The following is a 20,933-nucleotide window of genomic DNA, read 5'->3' as shown; positions in this document are numbered from 1 at the left end:
TCCTGGAAATAATGAGCATATTTTGACTGAATTCACTATCAGACTTGAACAAGCAAAAACCAAGGTTTTGCACTTTGCCAAATGGAAGGGGAAGTCGTAGGAAATACTAACACAAGGTATGAACCGGGTAATCTACAATGAAAGCTAAAGCAAATGCGAATTTTTTCTTACCATCAAATAGATTTTTCTAAGTTCATGAAACTATCGTTAATAGGGAAAGAACGATTAGGTATGGCTACACCCAAGTATGAAGAGCCCAAAGAATTACATTTTCACAACAGAAAGATCTTTTTGTTTCCTTGGGCAGTCCCTCAGGACTGAGGATAACACATCTGCACTCCTGGATTGAAAGTTCTGAATTGGCTGAGGTCTTCATGACTCTTTAATGACTTGCAGGTTCTGCTATAAATGGAAACATAGAAGAAACATAGAAAGTAGGTGCAGGAGTAAGCCATTTGGCCCTTCGAGCCTGCATCACCATTCAGTATGATCATGGCTGATCATCCAATTCAGAACCCTGTACCTGCTATAGGAACTAAAGTTGCCTCATGGGGAAAGCAAGGAGGTTGTTCACCAGGTCCTACATTCCTATTTGCTTTAACTTGCCCTCTACATCCCTATCTTGGAAACAATCCAGATACTCCTAATTCATTTTATTTGGTTACCTAGAAAGGGTTCCGTTCAGTTGATGAGGAAGTTACTTATTTTCCGTTAGGTCTTGTGACTATCTTTTAGTTTTATTCCTAGACTGCAGGAAAACTTTTGCCATGATGGACCTCAGATGATAGTGGGATGTAGAGCAGGCTTGTGATTTATGTGAGAAGGAGGAATTTAAATGCATTAGAGTAAAGAATCAGAAACATAAATTAATGATATTAAATCTAGGAGTAGGCAATTTCTTCTTGAGTATTCCTGAAAAGAGTCACCGTGAAGCAGTTCACACTTAAGGAATAGAGTGGGGAAAAATAGATCCTTGGGCAACTCAAGCAGCCATTTGCTGGATGAGAGAAGTTACTATAGGAATGCTCTAGTTCGATTTTCTGTATAAAAGGACAAAAGAGTAAGGGCAATTTCTCTGTTGCAGAAAGACAATATGAGAGCACAAGGAGGAGCACTGTCCAAAATCAAGGAAAAAATAAAGCATATTTAATATTAACTTAATCAGATATTGTGACAGGTTTTGGAAAACATAGGATGGGTTTTGTGGAGCTAATTTTTTAAAAAAATGCATTCACATAACATATTCAAAGAGCTAGAATATTTCCAAGATCTTGACATGGCGTAATCAAACAAAAACTGTTGTGAGTGAAATAACAATAAGGGGGTTTTCCAGTCTGAGGCAGCAAGTAAAATAGGTTTAATTAACTCTATAATCTAGGTTTGTTTGTAATTTGAATTTGTAATAATTCTCAAAAGTGAAGATCCTGAAATTAAAATCAATCTTGTGGCATGCTAGAAAATGGTTGGAGTTGAGAGTCAAGGATTACAATCACAGATAAAGTGTGGCTAACTTCCACTCAGAACAGAGATTAGAACCTGCCTTTGTACACAGCGTATAAATCTCCTGGGTACCAAAACATCTCAGTAGAGATCCAAGCTTTCAATAGATTTTAAATGAAAATCAGATTGGTAAATATGTTATTATATTAGAAATGGATTTAAAATGACATGCTAAAGTCTTGATGGAAGAATCTGTGATGGGAATATAATCTCAGTGTGGAAGTACTCTATAGGGAAATAGATAAAAGAAAGGTTTGGGAGTCCATGTACAAGAATCAGCAGAGGCTAAACGGAGACTGTAGCTGCTGGTATCTGGAGCACCACACAAAACGCTAGAGGATCTGCGGCCCGACCCACTGATTTCCTCAAGTGTGCTGTGTTAATCAATAAAATCTAGCTTGAACAACAATATATTTGCCATTTTACAATTTATCTGTCATTACTACTGCTACTTGAGTGAGAAAGTCAGGAAATGAAGCATTATTCTAAGATTCTAGTGCATAATGGTGATTTATTCTTCAGTACATGATGAGTATTATCTGATGAAGAATTCTGTTCAATCTACTTTAGTGGATGTTAAAATTCTATGACAACTTTGAACTGCATATTCACCCAATTCCACCCAATCAAGCCTTTTGGGCAGTTTTTTTTTCCTCTCCAATCAATATCACAGATAACAAGTGTCATTCTTGTGCGAGGAAAAAATGTCATTAGCAAATTGCTCACTAAATTGATCTCAGTGAAAACAGTGACCGACTTCAAAAGGAATTTAATCCTTGTAAAAAGTCAATGTGGCACAATCAAGAACAATATCAGCTAGTTTGCTTTATTTTCTGGTGTTCTGTAGTAGCTGCATTAAGTTTGGAACCAGAAGCTAAGATCAGCTAAAATTCAATAACAACTTCCAGAGTACAACTATTCCACAAATATATACAAACATATGGTGCAGTTATATCATATTTTTGAATTTTATTTATACACTAAGTTGTACAATGCATCTCCAAGTACGGTATAAACAGAATTCAAAAATATGATTTATATCACTTGGTTGGGAAGGAGTTGGAGTTTATTGCTAAGCATGAGGTCTCAGGGTACTTGGAGGCTCATGATCAAATAGGCTGTAGTCAGCATGGTTTCCTCAAGGGAAAATCTCACCTGACTAACTTGATGGCATTCTATGAAGAAATAGCAAGCAGGATAGACAAAGGAGAATTGGTTGATGTTCAGAAAGCCTTTGACAAGGTACCACATGAGGCTGCTTAGCAAGCTACAAGCCCATGGTATGACAGGAAAGATTCTAACATGGATAAAGCAGTAGCAAAAATTGGGAATAAGGGTGCCTTTTCTGGTTGGCTGCTGGTGACTAATGGCCTATCAAATGGTGAAAGGCTTTGATAGAGTGGATTTGGAGTGGATGCTTCCTATGTGGAAGTGTCCAAGACCAGAGGTTACAGCCTCAGAACAGCGGGGCATCCTTTTAGAAGGGAGATGAGGAGGAATTTCTTTAGCAAGAGCGTGGTGAATCTGTGGAATTTGTTGCCACAGGCAGCTGTGGAGGCCAACTCTGATTTAAGGCAGAGTTTGTTAGATTCTTGATTGGTCAAGACATGAAGTGATACAGAGAGAAGGCAGGAGATTAGGACAGCGAGAAAAACTGGATCAGCCGTGATGAAATAGTGGAGCAGACTTGATGGGCAATTTAGGACTAGGTTCAATTAATTTTCACATGCTAAGATAATTTTCCCCCACAGATATTATCAAGAAATTCTGGCTCAGATCGAGGCATACCCTCCTTCCTAATTTCCCCACGGTAAGTATTTATAGTTGTATACCTCTGTAAGGAAATAACCATTAGAAATGATAACAAGAGATGTATTTTTCAGTAAAGCAATTCAGCAGGACATTTAAACCCATTTTCGGCTCTTGAGCTGGGAAGGCAGATTGGTTCCTGTAAACATGGATTACAAGTTCCAACTGCCCAGCTGTCAAAATAATAATGAGTTCTCTTTCAGCAATTCTCAGCAGAATTTGGATTAACTAACTCCTCTTTTGCAACAATTTTAACTTTATTGAAGAAATTTATCTTTTGCCTAAAATTTCAAATTTAAGAAACTTGTTGCATTGTTAGGCCCATAAATATTTTGAAATATTAACCCAGATAGATCTGTGACAGTAACAGTTCTATAATATTGTGTTATTAATTGTGTCAAGCTTGGTGCTCAAGTGCTTCATCTGAATCAGTTAGACAGGGAATACATGACTGTTTTGGTTCTGCCATTTACTTTTGTACTTCTTGGACTTTGAAGATATAAGTGTGATTGTCTTGGAGAAGCGAGGAGAGGAGTTGCCAACAGTTGTAGATGAAAGCAGTATTGCTTCCTCACTTTGCAATTGGCTGAATGGCTAGGAAATAATAAACACTTAGGGATAATTACAAAAGTGTATTATATTTTACTTAAATTTAGCATTGGTACAAATTGAGTTATGTTACTGAGTATCTGTGCAAACAATCAGAAAAAAATAAAAAAAAGATAACGTATTAAGTGACAGTCGCATTAAATATAGACAAAGCAGAAGTTTCACACTCATGTTTATATATTTAATGAAAATTTGCATAGTACAATAGTGATAAATGCATTTACACACAAGTTCATTTACATGTAGATTTGATCAACGCAATTTCTTTGTGGAAGCAAATTCCTTCATAAAATCCAGCTTGACTTGGAGTTAGCCATCACTGGTTGAGTAAAAAGTATCTCCATAGATATGCAAGTCTCATGTAAACAGCATTTATGGACTTTGCATCTAGAGGACACCATCATGCTTGCATAGTTGTAAAGCTGTGTCTTAACGACCATGCTAACAGAACCAGAGACCTTGTATTATATTTATATTACTCTAATGATCTTCAGTAATAGGTTTTAATACAGAGCAGAACTGCATGCTTATCAGCTTTTAGATTTGTTCAATCTTTGCAAGAAATAGTACATCGCACTTCCTAGCAAAGAATGAACTGATCTCACAAATACTGAAGTCTAGCGTACCTGTTCGAACTATCCATCTTGATTAAAGCTGCACTGTCCATAATTTCATTTTCCATCTTGAAGCATTTCACTGTAAATAAATCAGGTTTGAAATAAAAATTGGAAATGCCTTCAAAAATGTTCCTAGAGGAAGTCAACCATGGCAAATGTACAATAGTTGTACTTTCAAAGAGGTCTACTCTTCACTTCCAATTCTTATCAGTAAACCAGAGATCAGTTTGCTAGATATTCAGATCACACGCTTCCCAACCTCAGTACCCATGGGAAAGAATTAAGCATTTTCAATTCCATTTCAAATGCAATTTACAGGAATTTTGTCTTCAATTATAGGGCAGTGCAGCTTCAAGAATGTTTTATTTGCAGTCTAATAAAAACGGTACATAAGCTACTTGTTCAATCGCATCTGATTCACTGATAAGCTCAAAATATTGGAATAAAAATATATACATAATACAAAAACAGATGTCATTTACATTTACAAAAGCAAGGTACCATGGATGTTGGAAACTGAAATAAAACAGAAATTGCTGTAAATATTCAGTAGATCATGTGGCATCTGTACAAAGAAAAGCAGCAAACCTTTCAAGCAAATGATTATTCAACAGTTGATTGAAACTGATGAGAGATCTTTAATCGGGCATATTTGTTCCTCTCTCCTCGGATTATGCCTGACCTACTGAGTATTTTCAACAGCTTCTATTTTATATCATATTAATTTTATTTCTATAATTTGTTAGTTTTCAAAACCCGGTATCTCCTCCTTGTGATGAAAAATATGTATAATCTTCTGTAGATATGATCTCTGAGGTTTCCGAGGCTCTTATGTACATTAACACTAAAAACTCTCAAAACGTACATGAACAGCTTTGGATAACTCCATGATACACTAGCTGAATGAAAGTGCAAAAATATTTGTTTGCATGTTCCAGCTGCCCAATTCTTTGTAGATTTTAAAAAAGCAAGCAAGCTATAATTCATTAAAGCTAATAATTTTCTTCATGTAACTGAGAATTAAAACACCTTTTGAATACAATTATTTTAAAATCAGTCTTAACAAAGACCATTCCCCAAAATATAGATTTTGAAAGAGTATCTCCCTTCTTGTTACATAGCAACAGATTCACTCATTACCCATGAACTTTTTAACTCTTCAACCCAGCAAGGATTTCTTTTTATATAAAGTTATCGGGACAACATTTCATGAATGTACAAATACTCAGAAATAAAGAATGATGGAACATCAGTTTGTTATTGAGAGCTTAAAATCAAATGTGTTATCAGGGCATTCACTTAATGGAGACCTGGCACATCTCCCCAAAATAAAGTGAGAAAAAATAAACAGGGCCCAACAACTAAAACCTTAGCTTTCCTGGAATACCAAGGTTGATACAACTTATAATGGTATCTTCCTACCACCTCTCTTGGATAGCAGCAGGACTATCCCAAATCCTAACTCAGTCTTGCACAGCTGAGGGAGCAGAAGATGAGGGCATCACCATTTAAGATATGAAATTGTTACAGCTGAAAGAGCAGAGGGGCCTTGGAAAGAGCAGCCATAAAAACTCTCTCATTAATAATGCTCAAACTAAAGGCAAATTCTTAAACATTGAGTTATTAATCAGAGATGTCGAAGCTGCAGTTAAATATATGAAATGCTCAAATTAACACAAAAGAGCACTTAGGATAACACATATTGTGGTTGTCTACAGTCACTGAATCTGACAATGGTATTCTAAAATACCCTTAATCGATTGAAGAGTCAAAAAGGATTTATCTGGACAGGGCATAAACAAACATTTACGTTCAAGTGGTTACTTTTAAATACTATTTATAGTGGGTCTTTTTGTGACAAGATTTCACCTAGAAGGGTCCATCTTACAGCATACAATATTCCATAATTGCACAAGATCTAAATTGTCTGAATGATGGGACAAGAAAGTACAGGAACACTGAAGGCAACAGGACAGAAAGCCACAGAAAGACCCACTATCCTTCCTAGGAAATGTCTTGTGAGAAACATATAAATAGGGCTTTCTCATTCAGGGGGAGGGAGATAACCTCTGGAAATTTAGTAAAGTAATTTTCTTAAAAGAAGTCTTTTACTAGTAAATGTGATCAGGAGCAACAAATGTTAAGACCAAAACAGTGTTTTCCATCTTTCTACAGCTGTGCAGAAGATGAATAAATCACAAGGTCTCAAAGCTGCAGATCCTGATTACAAATGCACATAAAGATTATAAGTAGCATAGAAAGGTCATTTGATCATCTGTTTACCAAAATAATTAATGATTAAAATCATGGGAGATTTATCTAGGTAACCAAATAATTGAAAGCCCTGTAAGCTAAATGAGATAGATACTCTGTTTTCATTATTATTTAATAATAAGTAGGATTAATCATGCGGCATTCATTGGATCAAGGCTGTACGTGTATGCCCAACGTCCACCCTGCAGGGAAACTGGGGATAGTGGGTTTCTGTGAGGGCTTTCATACTCTGAGAAGAAGGCAACATTACGGTCCTAAAAAAAAAATGAGGAAACAAAAATAAGAAAACAGAACATGTTTACAGATGAAAAGGTAAAGATACAGAATGAAAGACACAGTAACCATAAACAATAAATGAAATTTTAAGGGTGTGTACAGTTTTGTGTCAGAAAGCAGAAGAGCTAAGAGCAAAACTTTTAACAATTAAGGAATGATGATCATATCAACATCTTAAAATGTTCTACATTCAGATGACTAAATTGTAAAAGTAATCTGCTAAGGAAGACAAGTATAATACAATATAATTCAGTTAAAGTGATTTAACGTCTTGTGTTCCAAGCAATTCCTATTGGTAATGTCCATTACTGACACAAGGAATAATGCAATGGAACTCAAAACCAAACAAGCTTCATTGTGTTCTTATTAGGAGAGTAAGATATTGCAGCAATCAGATGTACAATGCGTTTACCAGAGCAAAAGCATTTTAAGTAAACCTATCCATTGCATGGTTTGAATTAAGTCATTAAATTGTTATTTTCTTCTGTTCTGAAGGCTATTATTTGTGTTTAGAATATTGGTGCTGAGAGTTTGATATCAGTTGATTCTTCATGCAATGATCCATACTTGAAGGGTGAGCACTGTTCGTGAAAGTTCACTACCTACTTAAAAGTTGCAAAGAGGAGAGCAACGCAAACAATTCTGATTCTGTCCTCAGTCAAACTCAATACATTTGCACTCTCTGGGAGCAGCCACAGCTCTGAATACACCTTAGCCTTTAAGTACATTTTAACCAGATATAGTACCACTACCATCACCCCCAAAGGACATCACTTATCAGAACATACATTAGAAATTATATCTGGGAGTCTCCTGGTCTGTGTGCTGCAACAGTTGGTGCACTATCCAACCAAGCATTGGAGGAGAACCATAAATTAATTGTATTGTGCTTTTTTAAAAATGGATAATGACTCTCGAGGGGTCTAGTAGGAAGTCCTGCAATATCCAACTGTAAGAGCTAACGTGCAGCCATCAGCAACAGGAATTCCTGCTGAACTTTCCTTCCACAGCTTGAAGTGCTCAATTGTTACACAGTGAAGATGCCTCAGTACATGCTACAAACTCAAAGCAAGAATTCCCTAGTTAATTTGCTAGAGATCACCAAATGATGGTACTAGGTTAGCAGACTGGTTTACAATGATCTAGTTTCATGCAGATCTCTCACAAATTTAAAGTTAGTTAACCAATATTATTAGTTATCTTAATTGACTGCACATTAAATACAAAATTACAGATTAACATTACTTCACCATTTTGTGTTGAGCTGAGTTGGAATGATTACATCTAGTGATGTCAGTCTACAATTACATCTAATCAATTTGACTCATGACTTCAATTTGCCCTTTCTTTAATGCACCTTCATTATGGTAATGGATGACCATTTTTGCCTCATGATAACGCTTCTTTTAATATATGATTACCATTAATTTACCATAGATTTTGTTGAAAGAATGCCAATGTAAATGTTTAACATTTCAGCACTAAAAAGGCTAACTACATTTTACTGCTGACCAAAAGATTTGTCCAATGACTGTAAGTGATTAGCACTCACAGCATCTTACAGTCATTTGTATCAGTAGTCAATGATGGCACTTTGTATTTCAACTTTAGAATTGATGAAGGGACTTGCTATATATTTTCAATATTTTTGCTTTTCAAAAATTTCCTGCATTCCCAGAATTGTTTATTGTGAAGACAGGTTAACCAATTAAAGAGCTACAGAATGAGATTGAATCTTAGAATAGTAAATGCATGGCTGCAAGTTTCACCATCTTCCAATGCCAAGCACTAATTTGTAGAAAAGGTCAATACTTTCTTCGGAGTTAAATGTGTGCTGGCAAAATGGCCTACATTTCATTTTACATTGCTAAATTGGCTTTTTGCTCTTTAACTTTGCCATTAAGGATTCACACTTGATAAACAAAATAATTAAAATGCACAGTGCTTGCTACAACTTAAAAGATAGTATTTGAATAGCTTTTTTTTCCATTACTTACACTGCTGACTTGGATCAGACTCTACGGTTGTCTTGACGTAATTGGAAGGGAATAAGCCATTCATTCCATTTAATTCTCCCTGCCACCAGTCTGGATCATCCTTGTTTATCACATTAATAAGCTGACCTTTGGAAAAACTAAGTTCATCTTCATTCACAGCAGTATAGTCATAGATTGCTATGACCTGACAGACTATAAGAAAGAAAAGAACATTTAGAATTTAAGTCAGGGTGCTGGAGAGAGTCAGAGCCCATGTCTATTTTAATATGCATAATTACTCCAATGGAGTGAGAAATGAAATATGATAAAAGTTTGAAATTAAAAAAATTGCAAAAGGACAATTTGAGTGTAAAGTAGGGTTTACAGGATAATCATTTACATCGAACGTGATCTTAAAGTACACTGTAAAAATTGAATTAGATTTCTAAACATGATCAATTATTCATTCAACATCTTTTAGTCTTCATCAGAGCACACAATTAAAGGTGTCAACCTTACAGTATTGCAGTAATAGCCTGGAATTCTCTCCCTCATGCAGTCACAAGGATTGATGAATCCAAAGAACTGGCCAAAAATACATGCCTTGTCAAGGCAAGCAAGGATGGATAAAGCAAAGCTTACATTACTGCAATACTCATCTACAAAATTTAGATTCAAATCACTTTGGTGATTTAAAAAAGAAGAGATGCATAGAGGGCATTGAGAGTACTTATGGCTTGAATTGTGTATGACAGCACTTGGATGCAGGCTCCAAAAGCTTTAAAAGGAAATTGGATGAATACATGATGGGAAGAATCTGCAGGGTTCTGGGGAAAAAAAGTAGTATGTAGGACAACCAGACTACTTTTAATGAGCAAATATCAGAATGACTGGAATGACTTCCTATCCTGCACCAAGTTTCAATTCTAACTATTGACTCACTTCAAAGTTGTTCAGGAACAACAGTGGCCAACTGGAAGGCCATAAAAATTCAAATATTATATACTTTTTCTAAATGATAGAAATAATAGGTCTGTGAATATGTTTAAGGCTTTTAAAAGATCTGATGATGATGGCCATCCTTTCCAAAAAGTAGTTCAGTTTTTCAAATGATTTATTTGTACTAATCTAAGAAAAATTAAATCACAAACCAATCTACTAGAAAAAATATTCTGCTTACCTGGAGGTGGAGCTGGTGTGGATTTTCCACTACTTTGCCCCAGTAATTTAACATGACTTGCAGGAAACCATCCCTTTTGCCGCTTTTTACCTCTGGCCTGTAAGAGCAACAAGATGTTCAAAATAAAGCAAATCATAAAACTTGTTACTGACTATAGCACCTTATCAATGCTATATCCACTAATTACGTTTTTTGACTGGACTCAAGTTAACATTGACAGGCACAAGGCATACTGACCTTGTACCGTCCTACAACCCATTTGGTTATTCAAACACAAGAGTTTCCACAAATGCTGGAAACCTTGAGCAACACAAATAAAATGCTGGAGGAACTCAGCAAGACAGGCAGCATCTAAGGAGGGGAATAAAAAATACTGTGTTTTGTGCCGAGACCCTTCATCAGGAGCAAGAATATATGACAGCAATAAAATTCAATCAGCCACCATATCAGGCTACCTTATAGCAGGCTATTAAAATCTTGCACAGTCATTCAAACTTGCAAATACAAATCCAGGAGTGTTTCTTTTTTTTTTACAAATAATGCAGAACTTGCATAGCTAAAAACAGACAAGGCAATACAAAATCAGGAGTGATTTGATCCTCTAAACTTGCTACACATTAACATTCAGAGAAAAATACTCTGTATTTCTGTCAATAAACTACAACTTAAATATTTTACAATATCTTATAACAATATCTTACCACTCTTTTGGATTCAGATTGTCTTATTTATCACAAGTACATCGAAACGTACAGTGGTATGTGTCATTTTCATTAACAGCCAATGCAAACAGAAACAGAAGGAAAGTTCTGCGGACGAGAACAAAATTCTAGCATGGTGCGTTGCTTCCTGGGTGCTAGGGGCAGGGACACCTTGATTGAGTCCACCACGTACTTAAGTGGGAAGGTGAGCAGCCAGAGATCGTAGACCATGTAGGTGCCAATGACAGGGGTAGGAGGGGTGACAAGGTCCTGCAAGGTGAGTTCAGGGAGTAGGTGCTAAGTTAAAGGATAGGATCTCCAGGGCTGTGATCTCAGGATTACTACCTTTGTCATGTGCTAGTGAGGCCAGAAATAGGAAGCTTATATAGTTTAACATGTGGTTAAGGAGTTGGTGCAGGAGGGAGGGCTTCAGATTTATGGATTATTGGGCTCTCTTCCAGGGAAGATGAAACCTGTACAGGAGGAATGGTTTGCATCTGAACTGGAGGGGTACTAGCAGGAGTTATAAAGAAGGCAAGATAGTGGCTATACTTTATTAGGAGTGAAGAAATTTGGCATGTCAACAAATACACTCAAAAACTTCTATAGATGTACTGTGGAGAGGATTCTGACAGGCTGCATCACAGTCTGGTATGGAGGGGCTACTGCACAGGACTGAAAGAAACTGCAGAAGGTTGTAAATCTAGTCAGCTCCATCTTGGGTACTAGCCTACAAAGTACCCAGGATATCTTCAGGGAGCGGTGTCTTAGAAAGGCAGTGTCCATTATTAAGGACCTCCAGCACCCAGGGCATGCCCTTTTCTCACTGTCACCATGAGGTGGGAGGTACAGAAGCCTGAAGGCATACACTCAGTGATTCAGGAACAGCTTCTTCCCCTCTGCCATCCGATTCCTAAACGGACATTGAATCTTCAGACACTACCGCGCTTTAAAAAAAATATATACAGTATTTCTGTTTTTGCACTTTTAAAAATCTATTCAATATATTTAATTGATTTACTTGTTTATTTACTTTTTTTTCTCTCTGCTAGATTATGTATTGCATTGAACTGCTGCTGCAAAGTTAATGAATTTCACATCACATGCTGGTGATTCTGATTCTAATGTTCTGAAATGTGTATATTTCAAATTCTTATAATTTCTGTTATAAGAAAGTCATATGAGTGTAGGGTACCGATCAACACATGGAGTTATGACATTGTAGCCAATTGTGAGATTTGGTTGCAGCAGAGGCAGAACTGGCAGCACAGTTCTGGGATTACATTGTTTTAGACATGATAGAGTGGAAGGGATGGGGGGGTGGCTGGCATTACTAGTCAGGGAAAATGTCACAGCACTGCTTAGTCAGGACAGACTGGAAGAGCTCATCCAGTGAGCCTTTATGGTTAGAAATGAGGAATAAGAAAGTATAACCACCTTAATGGGATTATATTATAGACCACTCAACAGTTTGCAGGATTTAGAGAAGTATATTTATAGTGAGATCTCAGATTGTTACAATAGTTGATTTTAACTTTCCACATATTGACTGAGATTCCCATACTGTAAAAGGGCTGGATGGGAGAGTTTGTCAAACGTGTTCAGAAAAGTTTCCTTAATCAGTACATAAAAGTCTCAGCTGGAGAGAGTGTGACACTAGATCTCCTTCTAAGAATGAGACAGGGCAGGTCACAGAAGTTTCTGTAGAACACTTTGCAACTAGTAATCATAAAGCCATTAGTTTCAAGGTAATTCTGGAAAAGGATAGGTCTGGTCCTCAGGTTAAGTTTCTAATTAGAAGAAGGCCAATTTTGATGTCACCAGAAAGGTTCTGACAAGTATAATAGGCATAGGCTGTTTTCTAGCAAAGGTGTATTTGGTAACTGGGAGGTCTTCAAAAGTGAAATTTTAAGACAAGTGGATTTATTACATCTGTATTTACACGGGATACAGGCACAGAGTATATGAATGTGAGGCAATGTGGCAGTGAGGTCATGGACTCTATACAGATTACAGAGGAGGAGATGTTTGCTATCGTGAGACAAATTAGGGTGGATAAATCCCCAGGCTCTGATAAGGTGTTCCCTTGGACCCCGTGGGAGGTAATACAATTTTCAGGGCCCTAGCGGAGATATTTAAAACCATGGGTGAGGTGCCAGGGGATTGGAGGATAGCCAGTGTTGTTCTGGTCTTTAAGAATGGCTCTAAGAATAAGCCAGGAAATTAAAGACCAGTCAGCCTACCATCAGTAATGGGGAAGTTATTGATGGGTACTTTAAGGGACTGGTTATATGAGTATTTGGATAGACTGATTAAGAATAGTCAGCATGGCTTTGTGTCTAACCAATCTTACAAGTGTTTTTTGAGGAAGTTGACAGGCAAGTGGTTGAAGGCAAGGAAATTGATATTGTCTACAAGGACTTTAGCAAGGGCTTTGATAGGATCCTGCACGGGTGGTTGGTCAAGAAGCTTCAGTCATTTGGTATTCAAGATGAGGTAGTAAATTGGATTAGACATTGGCTTCATGGGAGAAACCAGAGAGTGGTAGTAGATGGTACCCTCTCTGACTGGAGGCCTGTGACTAGTGGAGTATCACAGGGATTGGTGCTAGGTCCTTTGTTGTATGCCATTTATATCAATGATCTGGACGATAATGTGGTAAACCGGATCAGCAAATTTGAGGATGACCCCAAAATGGGGGTGTAGTGGACAGAGATGAAAACTATCAAAGCTTGCAACAGGATCTGGACCAGCTAGTAAAATGGGCTGAAAACTTACAAGGATTTTGTCAGGACTTGAGGACTTCAGTTATGGCAAAAGCTTGAATAGGTGAAAACTTTATTCCCTAGGACGTAGAAGAGGGGAGATTTGATAGAGGTATACAAAATTATGAGGGGTATAGATAGGGTAAATGCAAGCAGGTTATTTTCCTTTTTTTTGTAATTTATTTTTTTATTGAAGTTCATCAAACAAACATTTCCGTAAGATGTTCTTCAGACATTGTACATATACATCATATAATCATATATATCACAAATCTCCACAAAGTATTTATCTGAGGTATACACTCATAGAAAAGAGTGGAAAGAAAGAACAAGCAAAAGGAAAGAACTATGTACAAGTAGGGAGTGATTTTTTTTTTTAAACAACAGATTCATTGATTTGTGAGAATAAAATCAGGCCTATGAGGCATTATGCAGTTATATCATTTTTCCCAGTATGAATCAAATTGTTCCAAATTGGATAAAATTCTCTTACATTTGATTGGATTTAATAGCCCATTGACATTAAAAGAAATGAATTTTACCTTGTCCTTAGCCATCTGTATTTATCTGTCAATGTACCATTGAAATTAGAATAAAACTTAATCGATCTACTCCCTGAACAAATAAGAACCAAGAAACACAAATAACAACAAAAATGGCAACGAACGTGTGGTTCCAAGGCTGAGGTCTCTAGTAGATGACCCTGCATTGCCTAGAGGAAATGTCTAGCTGTGGGGGATCACCTCTCCTACTTGTGAGTTGAGGACCCCCAAAGCAGTATTCATAAAAGTCAGTGAACAAATCTATTACACAGAAAAGATTTCCCTGTGTACTCTTCATATATATATATATATACACACACACATATATATATTCTCATTTTGGTGGGGGGAAAAGGAGTACGTGAACGAATAAAGAATAACAACTAAGTAATATAAAATCCACATTATAATAAGTATTTCTTGAGATAGGTATATCACCATGTATTTTTGCTTCCGTTTAGGTTCTCAACATTTTTAAAGTTAGCCAAACCTTATGGCTCTTCTGAAGGGGGTGAGGACTGTCTTTGGGAAACTCCTGGTCTCTTCCTGATATATTCCTCCTGTCTCCAGCCTTCTCAATTCTTGCACTATTTCCCAAGCGGAGCGGGATAATTCCTCAGTCAGGCTTTCCCTTGCTTTGGTGACGCTAACGGGCAACTCTCTGGCCTTCGTGTCTGTAGTCGCCTCTTCCACCGTCTGGTACAACCGCATCCTGTTGTCATAAAACACTTGAAGTTTAGCAGGGTACGGAGTTTGAAATCTAATCTTGTTTTGCTTTAGTGCTCGCTTTACTTCAGAGTATTCTTTGCGTTTCTGCAGGACCGAAGGGGGGTAATCTTGGTCGAAATATATTAATTTATCTTCGTAAAACACTCTTCTTACCCCAGGCCCTTTGTAGAATCTGCGTCTTGGTGCTGTACCAAAGGAATTTAATTATTATTGAGCATGGCTTTCTATCCTGGGTAGGTTTTAGAACGAACTCGTGGTGGGCTCTCTCGACTTCCAGCTCCATAGCCGAGGGAAGATCCAGCGTGTCCCACAGTAACCTTTCGGCAAACTCCGTCATAGACGAGCCCTCCGCTCCTGTGGGAACGTTGTAGATTCTGATATTTTTCCGCCGTGATCTTCCCACCAGGTCAAGCAGTTTACCTTCTTGGGGATGTATTATTTTTATTACCTTGCTCGGTATCCGTTCCACATTTTGAACGCGATCATCCACCTTCTCAATTCCAGTCTCTGCCACCACTATTTTTTGATTAACGCTGACGAGCTCTGATTTAAAATCACGGAGCTACTGTTTTATTTCTTTCTGGACCTCCATTATTTCTTTCAGGATTTCGAAGATATTCGCCGCTTCGTCTGAACGAGGCCCAGCAGCCGCCTCGCTAGCACGCGGTCAGATCCGAGAGCTGCTCGCTGAACTCCTCTCGGACGCAGGCTCCGCAGTGTCGTTTTTTAAATTTCCATTTCTTCTCCCCATTCTTGCCCCTCTTTTCAGTTCAAATATTTTTCAAAAATATTATACTTGATGGGATAACGGGGCTTAATACGCGTTTTTCCAGAGGAGCTAGTGACTTAAGTTGCCATTTTCGACGATGATGTCACCGGAACCCCACAAGCAGGTTATTTTCCACTGAGGTTGTCTGAGACTACATCCAGAGGTCATGGGTTATGGGTAAGGTGAAAGGAGAAATGAGGGGGATCTTCTTCACTCAGGAGGGTGAAGAGAGCGTGGAACAAGCTGCAAGAATAAGTGGTAGACGTGGGCTCGAATTCAACATTTAAGAGAAATTTGGGTAGTACATGGATGGTATTGGTATGGAGGGCTATGGTCCAGGTACTGGTCAATGGGACGAGGTAGATTAATGGTTCGGCACAGTCTAGATGAGCCAAAGGGTCTGTTTCTGTGTTAGAGTGTTTATGACACCTCAACCCACCACATCTCATCAACCAGTACTTTTTCATTCTTCTCATGCCCTTTCTCCCCTCTCTAGGCTACGCTCATTTTTAAGATCTACACCAATCTGCCCCTCCAGTTGCCACTATTAACATTTAAATTTGAAAGGCCTATTTCCACACTTGTGAGTAAAGGAAAACCAGTGACAGCTCTACTCTCCCAAGCTTCTTAATTACCTCATAACACTCTGTCTGTGAAGGAGGAGTGCGGAAGGAAAAATGCATGCACACGCTTGAAGAACTTCAGCTACTTTACAGCCCTTGTTCAAAAACTTTGCTCAAGTTTGAGGTGATAGACTGAATAAACCCAAGTTCCAAACAGATGGAGCAGGCAATCTGCTGAAGCTTCATTTCAGCTGTTTATTTTTGATGAAATTCCCTTCCATGAGATATAGGAGTGGAATTAGGCCATTTGGCCTATCAGATCTGCTTCATCCATTTTCCCACTCAGCCCCAATCCTCTGCCTTCTTTCCAAGCTGCAGTGCATGCTACACATGGAAAATTATCGGTAGCTCTGGAAATACATGAATAATACCTAATAATGTTGTGATATCTTGCTGTGTTCTAACAAGGAAGAGCCAGTTTTATGCATTTGTAAAAGATGTATTTTACAATTTTTCTTCCCCGCATCAACAAGAAAGTTCGATATCGCTTTAAATTTAGAAACTCATTTAGTACAGATTTCTCTTAGAAACATAGAAAATAGGTGCAGGAGTAGACTATTCGGCCCTTCGAGCCTGCACCGTCATTCAGTATGATCATGGCTGATCATCCAACTCAGAACCCTGTACCTGCTTTCTCTCTATACCCCCTGATCCCTTTAGCCACAAGGGCCATATCTAACTCCCTCTTAAATATAGCCAATGAACTGGCCTCAACTGTTTCCTGTGGCAGAGAATTCCACAGATTCACCACTCTCTGTGTGAAGAAGTTTTTTTCTCATCTCGGTCCTAAAAGGCTTCCCCTTTATCCTTAAAATGTGACCCCTCGTTCTGGACTTTCCCAACATCAGAAACAATCTTCCTGCATCTAGCCTGTCCAATCCCTTTAGAATTTTATACGTTTCAATAAGACTCCCCCCCTCAATCTTCTAAATTCCAGTGAGTACAAGCCAAGTCGATCCAGTCTCTCTTCATATGAAAGTCCTGCCATCCCAGGAATCAATCTGGTGAACCTTCTCTGTACTCCCTCTATGGTAAGAATGTCTTTCCTCAGATTAGGGGACCGAAACTGCACACAATAATCGAGGTGCGGTCTCACCAAGGCCTTGTACAACTGCAACAGAACCTCCCTGTTCCTGTACTCAAATCCTTTTGCTATGAATGCCAACATACCATTTGCCTTTTTCACCACCTGCTGTACCTGCATGCCCACCTTCAATGACTGGTGTACAATGATACCCAGGTCCTGTTGCATCTCCTCTTTTCCTAATCGGGCACCATTCAGATAATAATCGGTTTTCCTGTTCTTGCAACCAAACTGGATAACCTCACATTTATCCACATTAAATTGCATCTGCCATGAAATGGCCCACTCACCTAACCTATCCAAGTCACCCTGCATCCTCTTAGCATCCTCCTCACAGCTAACACCACAGCCCAGCTTCGTGTCATCCGCAAACTTGGAGATGCTGCATTTAATTCCCTCGATTAAATCATTAATATATATCATAAACTGGGGTCCCAGCACTGAGTCTTGCGGTACCCCACTAGTCACTGCCTGCCATTTTGAAAAGGTCCCGTTTACTCCCACTCTTTGCTTCCTGTCTGCCAATTCTCTATCCACATCAATACCATGTGTTTTAAGTTTGCACACTAATCTCCTGTGTGAGACCTTGTCAAAAGCCTTTTGAAAATCTAAATATACCACATCCACTGGCTCTCCCCCATCCACTCTACTAGTTACATCTTCAAAAAATTCTATAAGATTCGACAGACATAATTTTCCTTTCACAAATCCATGCTGACTTTGTCTGATAATTTCACCTCTTTCCAAATGTACTGTTATCACATCTTTGATAACCGACTCTTGCATTTTCCCCACCACCGATGTCAGACTAACTGGTCTATAATTCCCCGGTTTCTCTCTCCCTCCTTTTTTAAAAAGTGGGGTTACATTAGCCACCCTCCAATCCTCAGGAACTAATCCAGAATCTAAGGAGTTTTGAAAAATTATCACTAATGCATCCACTATTTCTTGGGCTACTTCCTTAAGCACTCTGGGATGCAGACCATCTGGCCCTAGGGATTTATCTGCCTTTAATCCCTTCAATTTACCTAACACCACTTCCCTACTAACATGCATTTCCCTCAGTTCCTCCATCTCACTAGACCCTCGGTCCCTTACTATTTCCGGAAAATTATTTATGCCCTCCTTAGTGAAGACAGAACCAAAGTAGTTATTCAATTGGTCTGCCATGTCTTTGTTCCCTATGATCAATTCACCTGTTTCTGACTGTAAAGGACCTACATTTGTCTTGACCAATCTTTTTCTTTTCACATATCTATAAAAGCTTTTACAGTCAGTTTTTATGTTCCCTGCCAGCTTTCTCTCATAATCTTTTTTCCCTTTCCTAATTAAGCCCTTTGTTCTCCTCTGCTGGTTTCTGAATTTCTCCCAGTCCACAGGTGTGCCGTGTTTTTTTGCTAATTTATAGGTTTCTTCTTTGGACTTGATACTATCCCTAATTTCCCTTGTCAGCCACGGGTGCACTACCTTCCCTGGTTTATTCTTTGGCCAAACTGGGACGAACAATTGTAGTTCATCCATGCGATCTTTAAATGCTTGCCGTTGCATATTCACCGTCAACCCTTCAAGTATCATTTGCCAATCTATCTTAGCTAATTCACATCTCATACCTTCAAAGTTACCCTTCTTTAAGTTCAGAACCTTTGTTTCTGAATTAACTATGGCACTCTCCATCTTAATGAAGAATTCCACCATATTATGGTCACTCTTACCCAAGGGGTCTCACACGACAAGATTGCTAACTAACCCTTCCTCATTGCTCAATACCCAATCTAGAATGGCCTGCTCTCTAGTTCCTTGAAATGTTGGTTCAGAAAACCAACCTGCATACATTCCAAGAAATCCTCTTCCTCAGCACCCTTACCAATTTGGTTCACCCAATCTATATGTAGATTGAAGTCACCCATTATAACTACTGTTCCTTTATTGCACGCATTTCTAATTTCCTGTTTAATGCCATCCCCAACCTCACTACTACGTGGCCTGTACACAACTCCCACCAGCGTTTTCTGCCCCTTAGTGTTATGCAGCTCTACCCAAATCGATTCCACATCCTCCAGGCTAATGTCCGTCCTTTCAATTGTGTTAATCTCCTCTCTAACCAGCAATGCTACCCCACCTCCTTTTCTTTCCTGTCTATCCCTCCTGAATATTGAATATCCCTGAATGTTGAGCTCCCATCCTTGGTCACCCTGGAGCCATGTCTCTGTGATCCCAACTATATCATATTCATTAATAACTATCTGCACATTCAATTCATCCACCTTGTTACGAATGCTCCTCGCATTGACACATAAAGCCTTCAGGCTTGTTTTTACAACACTCTTAGCCCTTATACTATTATGTTGAAAAGTGGCTCTTTTTGCTTTTTGCCCTGGATTTGCCTGCCTGCTACTTTTACTTTTCACCTTACTACTTTTTGCTTCTACCCTCATTTTACACCCCTCTGTCTCTCTGCACTTGTTCCCATCGCCCTGCCACATTAGTTTAAAGCCTCCTGAACAGCAGTAGCAAACACTCCCCCTTGGACATTGGTTCCAGTCCAGCCCAGGTGCAGACCGTCCTGTTTATACCGATCCCACCTCCCCCAGGACTGGTTCCAATGCCCCAGAAATTTGAATCCCTCCCCCTTGCACCATTTTACAAGCCATGTATTCATCTGAAATATCCTCCTATTTCTACTCTGACTAGCACATGGCACTGGTAGTAATCCACAGATTATTATCTTTGTGGTCCTAGTTTTTAGTTTATCTCCTAACTCCCTAAATTCACCTTGAGGGACCTCATCCAGTTTTTTACCTATATCGTTGGTACCTATGTGCACCACGACCACTGGCTGTTCACCCTCCCATTCCAGAATGTCCTGCAGCCGCTCAGAGACATCCTTGACCCTTGCACCAGGGAGGCAACATACCATCCTGGAGTCTCGTTTGCGGCAGCAGAAACTCCTATCTATTCCCCTTACAATTGAATCCTCTATCACTACAGCTCTCCCACTCCTTTTCCTTCCCTCCTGTGCTGCAGAGCCACCCATGGTGCAATGAACTCGGCTGGTGCTGCCCTCCCCTGATGAGACATCTCCCCCAACAGTATCCAAAACAGTCTATCTGTTTAGGAGGGAGATGACCCCAGGGGACTCCTGCACTACCTGCTTACTGCTACGCTGTCTAGTGGCCACCCCTTCCCTTTCTGCCTGTGTAGCCTTTACCTGTGGTGTGGCCAACTCACTGAACGTGCTGTTCACGACTTTCTCAGCATCATGGATGCTCCAGTATGAATCCAATCACAGCTCCAGACGCTCAATGCGGTCTGCCAGGAGCTGCAGTTGGACACACTTCCTGCACACATAGTTTTCAGGGACACTGGAATTCCCTGATTTCCCACATGCTGCAGGATGAACAAACCACGGGGCTGATCTCAGCTGCCATGCCCTACCCAATACTTGCCTCAACTTTTGAAACTTTCTCCTTTGAAAGGAA

The 20,933-nt window shown here is 39.0% G+C and overlaps 1 protein-coding gene across 4 annotated transcripts in view; it reads right to left on the bottom strand.

Annotated features, from left to right (window-relative positions):
- Nucleotides 1-20,933, bottom strand: part of itsn2b (intersectin 2b) — a 201,547-nt gene that overhangs the window by 48,219 nt on the left and 132,395 nt on the right. For all 4 annotated transcript variants that reach the window (XM_059981601.1, XM_059981597.1, XM_059981600.1 and 1 more), the window contains 2 exons: nucleotides 10,242-10,338; nucleotides 9,083-9,274 (listed from right to left, as the gene is read on the bottom strand). In XM_059981601.1, the coding sequence (XP_059837584.1) occupies nucleotides 9,083-9,274; nucleotides 10,242-10,338 (289 nt within the window). The remainder of the gene's footprint in view (nucleotides 1-9,082; nucleotides 9,275-10,241; nucleotides 10,339-20,933) is intronic.

Source organism: Hypanus sabinus, chromosome 10, assembly GCF_030144855.1.
Source record: "Hypanus sabinus isolate sHypSab1 chromosome 10, sHypSab1.hap1, whole genome shotgun sequence".
Lineage (NCBI taxonomy): Eukaryota > Metazoa > Chordata > Chondrichthyes > Myliobatiformes > Dasyatidae > Hypanus > Hypanus sabinus.
This window is presented reverse-complemented; position numbering and strand designations above follow the sequence as displayed.